At 36.7% G+C, this 14,924-nt stretch overlaps 2 protein-coding genes and 2 non-coding genes across 7 annotated transcripts in view; 2 read left to right on the top strand and 2 right to left on the bottom strand.

Annotated features, from left to right (window-relative positions):
• The window catches only part of p2ry2.1 (purinergic receptor P2Y2, tandem duplicate 1), a 46,446-nt gene that overhangs the window by 14,546 nt on the left and 16,976 nt on the right, over window positions 1-14,924 (top strand). The gene's annotated exons all lie outside the window — the stretch shown is intronic.
• The window catches only part of fchsd2 (FCH and double SH3 domains 2), a 65,721-nt gene that overhangs the window by 40,818 nt on the left and 9,979 nt on the right, over window positions 1-14,924 (bottom strand). For all 4 annotated transcript variants that reach the window (XM_028045451.1, XM_028045452.1, XM_028045453.1 and 1 more), the window contains exon 3: window positions 7,685-7,730. In XM_028045451.1, coding sequence (XP_027901252.1) covers window positions 7,685-7,730 — 46 coding nt within the window. The remainder of the gene's footprint in view (window positions 1-7,684; window positions 7,731-14,924) is intronic.
• Window positions 10,124-10,196, top strand: trnam-cau (transfer RNA methionine (anticodon CAU)). Its single transcript has one exon. It is a non-coding gene; the product is annotated as a tRNA-Met (tRNA).
• trnat-agu (transfer RNA threonine (anticodon AGU)) lies at window positions 10,591-10,664 on the bottom strand. The gene has a single exon. It is a non-coding gene; the product is annotated as a tRNA-Thr (tRNA).

Raw genomic sequence — 14,924 nt, 5'->3', positions numbered from 1 at the left:
TTCTGCATCTTTGTGAAAGCCTCTTCAAATTTACTGTTACAAATTTATGTTGACTTCTGATTCTTGACTAGCAATCAGGTGGAGGTCACCTCTAATAAAAATGTCTGCCATTATATTACTGCAGTCAATTTAAATGGCAGATTATTTTGTAAAATTAATTTCCTTGTTATAATGTCATCCCCTCATCAACAATATACCTACACATATGCCTTAATTCTGTCATGCATGTTTGAGAAATTCTTGGATTGGTTGGCGCAGTCATTCGAGGCCGCCTTAATGCTTGCTTCCACAAAGTTCCTCATCGGAGCTGCAGTCTCAAACGATACCTCACCAATTAGACAAAAACTTCACACTAAACTTTCAAACTCGTTTAGATAAAAAGTCAACAGAAATTTCTAAACATCTCAAAAATCTTGCATTGTTTTTCCAAAACATACAAATGAAACTACCTATTTTACCACTTGATCAGTTTGCAATCATGGAGGCAAAGCTTACATTGTGCATGTTGATCATTGCCGCTTTCATAATTCACTGTACAGACCCTTCATTTTCTCTACTTTTCAGTGCCATAAATCCTTTTTTTTTTAGTTTCCCTCAAACTCTGCACACAACAACCTATACTGAGAGTGTGGAAAAGGCTTGTCATGGCTGAGCTCTGGTACGGTTTCCACTGATCATCCATGCGATTTTTCTAGAGCTTAATTGGAATCCACCTGAGGTCAATTATGTGAATTGAACAGGATTTAAAAAACGTACAGACATTATTGTTTTTTTTTTTTGAACAATAGTTTTCTTCTTGCCACTCTTCCAAAAAGATGATGTATGCAAAAATTATGACCTTCTTGACTGCTTCTTCAATTCATGCTCTCTGAACAGTAATCTTTGCAATGTTTAAAATATTCAAGATGGTTTAAAATAGTTTAAGCTTATTACCAACTTCAGCCCTGACCGGTCTCCTCACTTGGTCTTTATGATGATGATGTTTTCCAATGTTCTCTAAAAAAACTCTTAGATCTTCATAGAACATCTAGATTTATAAAGTTTGTTACATACAGTGAGATTCAATTTACTAATATGGTGACTTCTAAGGGGATTTGGTTGTACTGGATTTTTTTTTAGGGTTGTCACTGTAAAGAGGGCTTAGTTAAAATGAACACAACAGCAGCAATATCTTTCATTCTGGTATTAATTTCTTTTTTTGTCCATACTGTCAGAAGAAAATCAAATAAAACACAGAAGAGAAAAGAATCAGGCCACAGAAAAGCTTCTGCAATGTACTGCACATTTTTAAAAGTATGTCCACAAGTCAAAGCGTCACAAAGCAGTAGCATTGTGGTCTCCGTTTACTTCTTTGTCAGACTCAGTCACTGACCTCCTCTGTGTGCCGTCTCAGAATCTCTTTGTAGCCAGCAGGCACCGTAAGTCCTATGGTGACAGACTTGTTATCTACTGTAAGTGAGAGCAAAGAGTGAAAATCTGGGCAAAGACAGACTGCTGACAGCCTGAACGTTTAATAACTTAGTGCTTGTTCATTCTCCTACATCTGCCTCTCATTTGCCATGTCTCTTTCATTTTCTGTCTCATTCCATGAGACCTCTTGCTGCCTCATATCTTTTACATTTTTCATCCAGATGGCCATTTTTCTTAGCTCTACTTTCTCACACACTTTTTAAAAATACTTTTTTCACCTTCTTTCATCCTTCTTTTGTCTGTCATCACCTGACAGTCACTTGAATGGCATGTTCCTATGGCAACCTCTCAGTCCTTCCTATGCGTCCGAGCTGAGGTACAAACAACTCTTTTTTAAAAAAAAACCTCAGAGTTAAACAATGTTACAAAGTTACAACACATCCTGTTTTGTGGTCACGGTGGTAAACATGGTGCCCTGACAGCAGGATGTCCGGACTGCACAAGTGTGTGTGTTGTGTGTGCCAAAGAGAAGGTTGATGGACAAAGGAAAAGAAAACAAAAGAGGAGATTGAGGTTAATAATAAAATAATTTGAGCAGTTACATCCTGTAATAATTTTCATTTTTCTTTACACATAAAACTTTTCTTATCCCAAAGTTTTCACAACTACTTAATTGCTTGTTTTCCTTCAGTACTGCAAGATGGAGACTACAAATTACTTGTGATAGTAGGATGACATTAGGTTACTCACAAAACACAATTTATTTATTTTTTGCTCTCCCCACCCCTTTTTATTTTCCATACATGCAAAATGGATCTTATAGAGGGAAGTAGGTACTTTTATCTATGTTTATATGGGAGTTTCAAATATTGGGAACAGCATTAACTTTGATGAGATTTGTTGAAGTCACTTTTAAATAAATTTTGTCAATTGTTTTACTTAAGACAAAAAATTCTGTCTTATTAATTTTCATACAAATATACATTAACAATAGAAACGTTAGCAACTAAAAGCCTGTTTATGAGTAAATAAAAGATAAGAAAAATCTGTAGGTGTGTGAATGGCTTCACCTAGTGCAAAATACCCAAATTTTCTTTGATTGACTCCTATAAAGTTATAGAAGTCACATATTAAATAGAAAATTTTATAAAATTCTTTAGTTAATTTTATAAATGTCATTATTAACTTCATCCTGACAATAAAGAACACATCCTGAGGAATTGTCTGAGGTTTACTTAGTTACATACCAGCCAAAAACAATTTGAAGAAATGCTGGAGGGAAACATATTTTTGTTTCTTTAACGGCAAAAATGAAGTGTGAACAAAATACAGTAAATAAAATTTGATCCCAAAATACACTAAACGGGTCATTTTTGGCAGTTTGTATTAAACAAAGTGGAAGCTATGACAAAAAGAATAAAATTCTTTAAAACAACATATTTTCCAGGAACACACTAAATCTATCCTTGAGAGCTTTTTTTCTCTCCACATAAGTGGATGAAAAAGAAAACAGTCTTCTAGATTGAAATAGATTACACTATTGTTAAAGCACTCAGTTTTACTCTGTGCAGTTTACTTAATTAGTGAAGAAGTTTTTGTTGTTCTTTTATTTCCCATTTGGCTAATGAACAATCTCAAGTCATCTTGATACTTCTACATTGTGTTTGCTCTCACTGCTCTACTCACTGCGCTCTGTCTCAGTCCCTACCTGCCGTCTCTGATTTCTACCTGATATTAGTGTGGCTTTCTGTTCAACTATTTCACTTCCTCAACTTCCTCTTCAATCAACAAACTCGATTTTCTTCCTGTCTGCACTTTTCTGCTCCTGCAGCCGTGTGTGTTGGTTTTGTTCGACCCTGACCTCTTCATCTGCTGATTAAGAGCTGAAGTAAAGTCACCGTTGATGGAGGAGAGTGTGAATGGAAGAGGACTCACGCAGAGTGAGAAATGGGAGATGATTAGTTTAGGAAAAGACAGCACTCTAAGGCTCTATGGAGGGTATGAGTTCATAAAGGTGAAACAACACTAAGGTTTAAAAAATAAAAAAAATCTATATAAATAAATATGAATTAAGCTTTTTGCATGTCTTTACCGGAGGTGACAGTTAATTTTTTTAGTATTAGTTATTCATTAATATTGCTAGAGAAACAAAATCTCAGATCAGTAAAAACTGTGATGAACTATATACTAATAAAACAGAGAATAGATAAAAATTGATAATTGTGCTTTTTGTTGTTTTTTTCTTGCTGCAGGTACATCATTTACTACAAAGGCTCAAGTGTACACTAAAGGAACAAAATAATAAAATATTTTTGTTATTTAAAAAATGAATTGAAAGATTTGCTTATTTACATGTTCCTTTGCATTTATGATACTGCATAAATGAAGTTAAACTGATTAAGTTAAAAATCGGTAGAATATGACCACTCTTTTTCACCCAGTTAATCGATTAATTGTCAGAATAGAATAATAATAGAATAATCAGTTACTCACATAATTGTTAGCTGCAACCCTAATTTTGTATATGATAAACAATTAGTAATTACTGGCAAAAGTCTATAGTGATTGAGTACAAATTTATAGATCAGTGCATTCAAACAGTGAATGAAACAGACCAATTTTTTTTCTGCAAATGAGCTGAAATGAAACTTTTTAATAAAATGACAACAAACCATCCTTCTACCCAAGTTTTATACCCACTCAACAGCAGGGAAAGAGAGCAAGCAAACACTGATCAAACTGTGTAATCTCAAAATTATGCTGTCTGGATGTTTGCATTAATTTTAACTATATAGAACATGTGAAGAGCAAGTGAGAAAATGTATTTTTCTCATTTTATCAGAAAAAATACAGAAAATGTAAAAGAGATGCCAAAAATGATAACACTGATGTAGGGCAAAAAAATTGAAAGTTACAAAAAAGAAAAACTGTTTTCCTGGAAATCATTCACTATAAATAAGAGTTCCACTTCTTAACATGCATAATAACCTTGCAGACCTTACATAACCTCAACTCCCCCATCATATTAATTCTGATATATGTCACGGCGTGTCTGCAGAGGAACGGCGTAAGGGAGCAGCAGGCCCAGAAAGCGGGCCGCTGCTCAGTGTTGGGCTGAACAGTGAAGTGTGACCTCAGCTTGAAACTATTCCTGTAATGTTGATGTCGTAGGAGGGGAAACACGAGACAAGCAGCTAACTCTTACATGTAAAACACACACACACACACACATACACGCCCACACACACACAGAGGACATGGATCCCTTAATTAGCTGCTGGTAATTGCAGTCGACTCTCTCACAGGGAGACGCCTGCTTTGACAAACTGAAGGGACAGAGGTTAAATGACCACGTCGTCACTTTCTTTGGCATTTTGTGGTCCTCCCACTCAAATGGTCCAGTTATTATCTTGACTGTACATGTCATGCTTTCATCTTTTTAAGCATCTTTAAATTCCCCTAAATGTTTCCCCCTTCTTCAGTGGAATGTGTCTGTGGGAAAAAGCAACAAAAGGCAGAAGATACACTTGGAGCAAAATTACAATTTCTGATGACAGGAGAGGGTAAATCAGCTTATTTATTTTAAGGATTCCCCTCATAAAATCTTTTTTCTTTCTTAAAGTCCATTGTGCTCAGACATTCCCACACAAACACACACCTACAATTAGCAGGACCTCCATTGTCTTACTGATTAGAGGGCTTGTTGCTAGGCAGCCTCCATCCCTAAGGTGGAGCAGACAGTGCTGAGGAAGAGCATCCCAAGGCGGGGGACGGGCAAACCAATGTGGGCATGGAGGGAGATAATGAGCGTCTGAATTCTGTCAGTGTGACCACAGGAAACCAAATCATTCAAGAACCATACAAATGAGAACACACACTACACACACACACACACACAAGTATTCTGCCCTTACTGTGCTCCTTTCTGCCGCCCCCTTTATTTGTGTCTGTAATGAAACTGGCGGTAAAAAAAAAAAAAAAAACACTACTAATTTTGCCACATTACAGCCAGATAATGTTGCGGTTTCACTTATTACACCAAGACACAGTGGTGGATAACTGGCAAGTGGAAGAAAAACCTGCCAGTGACATGCTTTTATATTAAAAATATATAAAGCGTGGTTTTTCATTTTGTATTCAACCACCTTCACTGTGGCAGTCGTAAATAAAACCAAGAATTTTCAGAAGTCACCTAATTAACTTCAGAAATCCACAGCTTTAGTTAAGAAATGTGTTGTCTTTATAAATCTGACTTTTATGAGAGAGAAGTAGGAAGAAATCCATTGTTGAAATAAAGTCATAAGAAGTCCCATTTGCATGGAACCACAAGTCATTTATGGGACACAATGAAAGGCTGGTAGAAAATTCTCTGGTTAGATAACTGAACATAAACACTTTGGTGTATATACAAAATTATATGTGGATAGAAAACACAATCATCACAGAGAAGTACATTTGAGGCAGTGTGGTGCTGCGAGGATGCTTTTCTTCAAAACAGGTCCAGAAAACTAGGGAGAGCTTTTGAAGCTAAAAACAGGGAAAACTTACTAAGAGTGGACAAAAGACCTGAAACTGGGACGAAAGTTTGCAACCTAAACATTTTAGATGAAGGAATATTTATGTGTTAAAGATCAAAGGTCAAGCCTCTAGAGTATAATCTGTGCCTGGCTTGAAAATTGCCTAAGAAACTCTACATAGAATATGATTGAGCTTTAGCAACTGGTTATGAAGAATGGCTTAAATTTTAGGCTCTATTGACACAAAAAGTTAATAGAAACAAAGCACTAAATATCTGCAAATGCTGCTCTATAAAGTGTTAACTTGGGGAGAGCCAATTGCAAATGCACATCACTCTTGCATTTGAAGAAATATCTTGAAAACCATTTATCATGTTTCCAGTTCACAAATATACATTAATGTAATTAAGTCAAGCTAGCACATAAAATTACAATAAAAGCACATGAATACTTCCGCAAGTTTCATGTGAAATTTTTTAAAGATTTTCTCACAATGATTTTGCATCTTCAAATGTGGTAAGTGCAACTGTCAGCAGCTCTGTTTATATTTATTTTATTTTAGTAAGGAAATTCAATGCTGAATGTCTTGACAGTTGTGATCTTTCTTTGTGATGAACCATTGAACTCGAAGCACAAAACAGTTTTAGTTACTCAGGATCTAAAGGTTAAAACTGGACCTGGATCCGGGCCATTTGCTGCATGCCTTCCCGTTCTCACTCAACCATTCTTCCTGTTCACCTAATGAATGAAAGCTACAAGTGGGACAAAACCTTGAAAAACAAAAACAGTATGCGCCACCTCACTTATCTAACCCAAAACATTTGGTGTGTTCTCACCGCCTTGACCTGCAGCACATTAAAACCACGTGCCAGGAGAAAATAAAGAGCATCAAAACAAATTTGTCTGCACCATTTCAAATTTTATCATGTTAACTACTATTCAACATATTACCGTGTATTAGAGAACAGATCAAGAATTATATAATCTTCACCATAGCCTGCATATAGCAGTTTTTGCTTTCATTTAGTTTCTTATACTTTTGAAACTCAGTAAGTGTTTTGCCTGTATTTGGTAGAACTCCATCACACACAGTGCAATTTCAGCTTGTATAATCACACAAAGGACAATGAGCAGCGCAGGCAATGTAGATGTGAGGTTGGTCAATTAAAAAATTTAAAATCCCATTTATACATTTTCAGTTAAAACTGTAAATGATGTCATGTTAAACCTTAAAACCCTTCCAATTAATAGATAGAAAAATCTTTACTGGTGGTAAATAAAACCCTCATTTTACCTGCTGTTCAAATGTTTCCGTGGAAATAGCAATTAACATGAAACTGCCTCAATTCACTGCTGATGATTTATCTTTGGTGATGAGCTCCAAGTCTGTAAGGTCTGCAGGCCATCACCCTAATCTGTGACACATTCCACAGATCATCTATTACAAAATAGTGGGTGTGTGCCCATAAATCTGCCCCAACTTCCAGAATTTTGGAAGATCGTGATCGGCCAGTACTTTCTCATCCACTGATCTTATCGGCCAAAATTGGAATCAGTTGATCGGGCTTTGAAAAGATCGGTAATGGGTGGTCATCTAGAAAACTGCAATCGGTGCACCCCTACAAAATAGCAATATCTTCCGATAGTAATAATATGGTGGTAAACATGATCTGACAAGTGATGGTCACAGCCCACATGATTCCTTAACAGCAACTAAGGTAGGTGTCTCTATTTAAGAGGAGCCCTGCCAGTCTTACCTGTGCATAGTCCCTCTCCAGCTGTCCTTTCTTCAAACTGTAGCTCCTGCAGACAGAAAGACAGATTTTTTAAGCAACTGGCTACAGACGGATGAACAAAAACTGAAACCCAATTGGGTTGATGCTGAAACACACATTTCCCACCACAGTTTTAAAAGCCTTAATTGCAGAAACATTGGTCTCAAGAAAGAAATTTCTAGTGTGTTTTCACAACTTCAAACATTTCAACGTAATGTTGTAAGTAGATCCGAACAGATTGTTCTAAAAATAACTACAACATCTCTGACCCACAAAAAAAGCACCAACCCCTGCTCTCATGCCCTCCCTTTTACAAACAACATCCTGGCATCAGAGACGATGGACGCCCTTATCAAAGCGCAGGAATGTTCACCATGAGAAGCACAACATTTTAGTGTGATTGCACATAAAGATAAAAATAACAGCTAACTATTTCTGTAAAAAAAAGAGCAGATTAACTGCTAAAACAATTCTTCTACACACTCCAACAAAATATCCCTTTTCAAATTAATTATAGCTGCCACTCGGCCCCAGTGCATTTTTAAAAAAAAAGGATTTGAATGTCTCATCACATTCAGCACATGCTGACGTATGTGCAGTATATATCATAATTCTCATCAGTGTGTTAAATCATCTTCTCAGCCTAGAGTTTTCCTGACTCGCTGATGCAAAGACAGAGCAAGAATCTTTTTCCAAACTTGCTGATCTGTCCAGGCAGGTCAGACACTGACTACACGTGTGTACTTCACATAAGCCATCCTTTTAACTTTAATAGAATTGCTGTAATGACTTCACATATGAAAAGAAATACCTGTAATGAAACCTGGCAGTTTACATGTCAAGAACTTTAAACAGCAATACCACAACAGCAATAGAATGCCACATATTTTCTGAAATTCATTTGTATATTTTAGTTTGGTATGATGCTGACACACATTGTATAATCAGGGCCACAACATGCAAGTCGAGGCGTAAAGGTCCTGGGAAAAGTTCAGAATCGTAATTGAATGTGACAGACCCAAAAAAGTTAACATTACAAGCTAAAAGGCTACAAGACCAAAGAACACTCCTTAAAGCTGCAGCTTATTTACACTGGGTCATAATCTTGGATTTTTAACAAAGAAAGCCTTTTTTCTCACTTCTTTTTTTTGTAAAAATAAAAATTAAAGTCATTACAGATTTTTGAAAAAAGCTTCCTGATCAAAAAAAGCTGAAATCTAGCTGAGAAATAATAATAAACACAAATTGAAAAAATAAGAGAACTCTCTGGATTTTGTTTATTTCAACCCCAGACAAATGTGAAATGGCACATGAGTTTAGAGGCTGGAACCTGTTTCCAAAAGTCTTCAGTTTTCATTCACCAGGAAATGATTCACTTTGTGTTTCTAAAAAGTTTCACTCTGAAGCCTATTGTCAAATTTTAGCATTTTTCCCCATCCAAAACACTTTTATTGTATAAATGATAGGCCAAAATACAACAAAGCGTCAACTTTCCTGGTGATGTAGCATAAACACAGTCAGAACAAAAGTATTTAGAAATGCAAATGCAAAATGTTGTCGTTTAAACAGAACCCAAAAGTACTTGATCAAAGTTTTTCCTGACTTATTAAAAAAAAAAAAAACTAGAGTAAATCTCAGGTTGTTTGGGAGCAATAGGATAAGGGTGAACTGAAAAAGATTTGTTTTTCCGGAATGCTGAGAAACAGCACTGTTGCCTTTTTTGTTTTTCACATGGAGACATGAGCAATTTCCCAATCTACATGAAAATATGTCTTTAAATCACTTCTTTAAAAGTAAAAAAAGCCAATGTGTTAAAAATGAAATTACTTGAGAAACTAACATACTTTATACAAAGCTTAAAGAAGTAAAGGCAAGCCCTACTCAAATACATTAATAAATTGAATGACTCATTTTCTGTATGTTGTATGCTAAATCAACAATTAAAGGCAATCCACAGATATTTTAAAGGTGTTATGCTCTTTAAATATTATTGCGAGCAATTAAATGTTAACATGTAGAATCCAAACCCATAAGAGGATTCAAACAGTGGAGGAAGACTCATAAAAACAGAAACAGCAGTGCAGACAGCATAATTACAGTCAATTCTCTCTCCAAATTACAGAGCAGACAAATAGGCCAGTTCTCCTTGTCAAACGTTTCCTTTGGCATGTTAAAGCCATTTTTTTAAACATGGTCGACTTCAGATTTCAGCAATAACCAACTGAAAGTAGAAAACGGACTCAATAGGTCAAGCACATATAATATAAATATAAAGGCTATATATATATATATAGCTTCTGCTTCCAGTCAGGCGCAGCAGTTAATGTTCAGTTCACCCCACCCTCGGTCTCTATCAGCTGAAATTTGACAGACCAGACACATCCGGCTGTGGATTTCAGCACTGAAAGAGAAACTTCACAGGCCTCGTTGGCGCAGTAGGCAGCGCGTCAGTCTCATAATCTGAAGGTCGTGAGTTCGAGCCTCACACGGGGCAAGACTTTTATAGCGACACAATTCCTTTCAAACACTCTAAATAAACACAGACTGACAAATCAATTAGGCTTCCAACTTCGATACTTTAGTCAAAAGGGAAAATGTGGAAGCTTTCATCAACCAGAAGCTGACATAAAACCCCGCATTCGACAGTGAAGTAAAACAACCATTGAAATTTAAAATAGGAGGAGCCTGATCAACTGATTTACATCAAAATGCATCCAGACAATCTCCAGACTCTATAGACTGCTTTAATTTTCTGAGCAGCAATCAGATCAGTGAGACTGAAACGCCTTGCTTGGGCACACAATCTTGGCATAAAAATGATTCTGATTATTCCGAGAGTTATCGCATGAAAATGAGGAAAAGGCGTGACGTATATATGTATAAAAAGAAGGCACTGCTGGGATTCGAACCCAGGATCTCCTGTTTACTAGACAGGCGCTTTAACCAACTAAGCCACAGCGCCACACAAGCCTGCTCCACAAGAAAACACACCTTACACAGCAATAATGTTCTCTGTTGGTCTGTTGTGCCCAGCCCTGCTTTTGTTAGGCGATCACTCAATACATGGTGCTCACCAAACAGGAAGAGCAGCACAGTAAAGTATGTTTTTGTTCAACTTCAAAATCAACACCTTTGGCATCACCAACTAAGACAAGAGTCCCAATTGTCCAAGAATCACTTCTTGGATGCAATACTTAGTAGATTCTTATATCTCATATTACCTGAAATGACAGTCAGGACACCAATATTATACTATGCATGATCCAAACGCCCACCCCTGATATAGCTTTTAGTGACTGTGATTCTAAAATTTCCATATGGAGGTGGGGACACTGTGATGATGGAAAAGAGCAGCAAGGACAATGTGAGTAGGTTATGATGAGAGTTGTATCACTGTGATGCTTTAAAAGTGCTTTAATGTGTTAAATGTTGACAATCATTATAAAGATAAATATTTCCAAATCTTTATTATGCTATAGGTGCATTTGGGGGGGAAAAAACTATCAAAACCATAAGCTATGTTCTCAAAGATAAATACCTTTCCATAAAATAAAACCACCACAAATAATTTACATACATTTTGGCATGTTAATATACAAGGAGCTTTTATGTACCACTATCTATTCTGCAGCTCATGTTTACTAGACAGTTACACCTTGTTATCTAAAAGCAAAACCTGCAGCCTAAAATAGCAGTTCTTAAACTGGAACTTTATTTAACTTGATATATAGTGTGTGGGATCAGCAATTACCATTTAGCAGTTGAACAGAAATAGATGTGAGCCACACTTGAAGTGATAATTGTGCGTTATTTCCTGAAAATCTATTTATACCAAGACTTCATCAGCAGACAACAGCAGTTCTTATCTACACTGTAATACCGGTGTATTTACTCAAAACAAAGTAAACAAACACCTACATCAGAGTTGTTTTTAGGTTTCACCACACCTTTCCCAACAAACAGTCCTCAGTTATCAAAAAGCCTTCGTTCTTGTTTGTAATCAATAAATGTTTTGGAATATATCCACATGTAGTTCCCTCTCCCCGCCCCCTCAATGGTGATTAAAACATCTACTGATATTGTTAATTTATTTCAGCAATTAAATTCAACAAGTAAAACAAAAATGCCATGAAATGTCCCTATTGTCCCATGTTAAGGCATAGACATATTCTGTAATAGATGTATCCAACCTCATCAATGGAAAGCATCTTCAGATCCAGCCAAAATATTTTAAGTCATCATGGTCATATAATTCAGTCTTTTCATTTTGCTTGCCCTGACTGTCTCCTTACCAAAGCCTTCGGTTCTAAAAATCTATCCATTTTGTATCTGACATAGGTTTGGTGAAGTTGGCTAAATGTTCAGTTACTTTATCTGGTTAATTTTTTTTCCACGTTTCACACACCCCCCATAGAACTTTGGTGCCCGACACTTTGAAAAGCCCTGGTTTAGGACTTCCTGGATATAAACCTTTTACCCTAAGGCTATGCAATTACCACTTCTTATAAAATCCTACAGTTATGTACTGTGCTGTGACAAGATGTTGACCCACGCAAACTAATTTCTTATGGTTTTCTTTTAATGTTGCCTGTTTTTATTCTCTCTGCTCGACTTTTAAGTTTCAATGCTTTATACTTGTGTTAGTAAGGTGCCTCAAAACCACAGGAGAGAAACCAACACAAGTTCAGAGTCAATAATCACATCAGCAAACAAATCACGCTGGGATCCCTGGGCATGTCTAGACCATTCATGATGTCATGGTGACATTACAGCAGAGATTGCACCTGTAAACATGGGCAGCCAGTTATGCCCAAGATTTGATTTTACATGTTTATATGACACTACTCATTCTTACAGCAGTGGAAAAATTTTAACAATTGTGAGCAATAATACGTTGTACTCATCAGATTTATTCCACATCTTAAAACCTGCTCATGCTGTTCATTAATCTCTGTACTCTTGTTTTCTTTTTTTTTTAATTTGTCTCATTTTTTGCTCTCTGCTTCTATTATTCTTCCTCCACTATTGTTTCCTCCAACACTCCTTCTGCTTCGTTCTGCTTATGATTAATTCATCGTTGTAACTGCAAGGCATATGAGTCAGGAAATCATGTCAGCATCAGCTGTGCGAGAAGTGCAAAACAAGGAAAGAAAGAGTGAATGTGCCTGATGGGAAATACTTGAGTGCATAAAGAGTGGCCAAGAAGTGGATGAGTGTCTCCATGTTCATGTTCTTAAGGATGAAAGAGTGTTTAGTTTAATGAGGGCAAGGGGTTCTCTGGTAAACCCCCCCCAAAAAAACAAGGAGTTAAACATGAGGAAACAGCTAAAATCACTGGTTAACAGCAGACTGACTGAGATCAGCCGCCTGAGTCACAGACGGAAATAGAGACAGAAGAGAGCTGCTGTGATTTCACACTGCATGATCACCGCGGGAGATTCTTCAGATCACGTAGACACTTTGCTAGAACGTAGAAGGGTTTTATCTTATTTAGGAACGCTCTCTAAATCGACAGGTGGAAAACAAAGAAAAGCTCAAAGTGATGCTACTTATGCAGACATCGACTAAACAAACACTCTGCATTAAAAATTATCTGCTGAAATGGTTGCCGCAAAATCTTTGACTCTTAGAAAATTGTTGATTTTTCATTTAGATTATTTAAGAAAATTAAGCTAGTAGATTAAACAAAAATATATTGTAATTAGTAAAAACCCAACTCCTAATGCTCCAAACAAATAACTTACACAATTTTCCCATTCCATCAAATAAATTATTATTATACGACAGTCTGACAAAAACAAACTACAGCAGAACAATATCACAGTCAACTACTGCTTTGATCAGTCACAGCTGCTGAAATGTAACCTGTTAAACAGATCTCTGTGGATACATGGACTCATCGTTCATTTCAAAAAGCTATTTTCAGGGATTGTCACTTTTACAGTGTAACAATTCCTCTACACAGTGTAGCCAAAGATAATCAATCTCTGCTCTTACAGGGACTCAAGTGAAATGGGAATAGGGTGGCTGTGTTAATGCTGATTATGATTAATAGCACTTTATCGGTTACAAGTTCTCTGCTGTTTAGAGCAGCAGCTGAGGTTTTCTGCAGCATAATTCTGTGAAATACAAAGACAATCCTACCTAATTGCTTTTCCAGAATAGTTTTGCATTAATCTGAGGTTTTGATTTTCTGTTCCCCGTGCATTTAAATTATGGAAGACGCACAAAACAGGACCCTGAGAGAATTCTGGGTTCAAAGTGGTGAGCTTCATCTCACTACTCAGCATGGAGAGCCATTACGCTTTAATGATATGCACAGATAAATCCCAGGAATCGGTCAATAAATCTGTGTGCATCGCAAATTTCAATTATTGTTTTCATAATTCCCTTCCAGCAGGTCAGGACGGGAATCACATTGAGATTCCAGTCAAATCCTGCACCATCAGCACCATCAACACCAGCTCTTTTACTGATTATTTCATGATTATTGATGTGTCAGAAAAATATAAACGTTGAGCAACTGTTCTCAAAAAAATATTTCCCTTGAGCCGAAACATTTTAAAGACTTAAAGACAGAAAAACATGTTCTTGTCATTCATAAAATACACTGCAGAAAGGCAGCAAAATGGCATGATGAATGCCAGTGTAACCAAAATGAGAGGAATACAAACATACACGTTCTGTTTGTGAGCTGATTTTAACAGTCAGCAGCAGTACAGTGATGAGTGTATCTCTGTTGAGTCAGATATAAGAGTATATAGGGGGATTTAGGTGGATTGAGGACACCAAGTTGAACCCACTGACTACACATCATTTTCTCCTCCCTGTCTTTTTCTGACCATTCCTGCACAAGACATCAAACTAAAAGATTAAACACATCACCATCCCTCTCTCATCTTTCTTCTCACCAGCATTGCTTAGTCTTCCACCGTCATCCTGAACCTTATAGATTTTGCGGGCAAGTGCAGAGAGTGTTTTTATTCAAGCTCCCCAGTGGTCTGATGAGAGTAAATAACCTCAGCAAAACCTCAGAGCAGCTTTTGGGATTAAGGCGCTGCATTTAATGTATTCTTCATGTGGAAAAATATGCACTTTTCAACTCTGAAAAAATGTCTCATGAGGCCAGACGTTTTGTTGCCCTGCTGTATGCTTCAATCATTTCAAAGGTCAGTCTCCATACTTTATCGGATTAATTCTTACAGAGTTCAAGCAACTGATG

Source organism: Xiphophorus couchianus, chromosome 18, assembly GCF_001444195.1.
Source record: "Xiphophorus couchianus chromosome 18, X_couchianus-1.0, whole genome shotgun sequence".
Lineage (NCBI taxonomy): Eukaryota > Metazoa > Chordata > Actinopteri > Cyprinodontiformes > Poeciliidae > Xiphophorus > Xiphophorus couchianus.
This window is presented reverse-complemented; position numbering and strand designations above follow the sequence as displayed.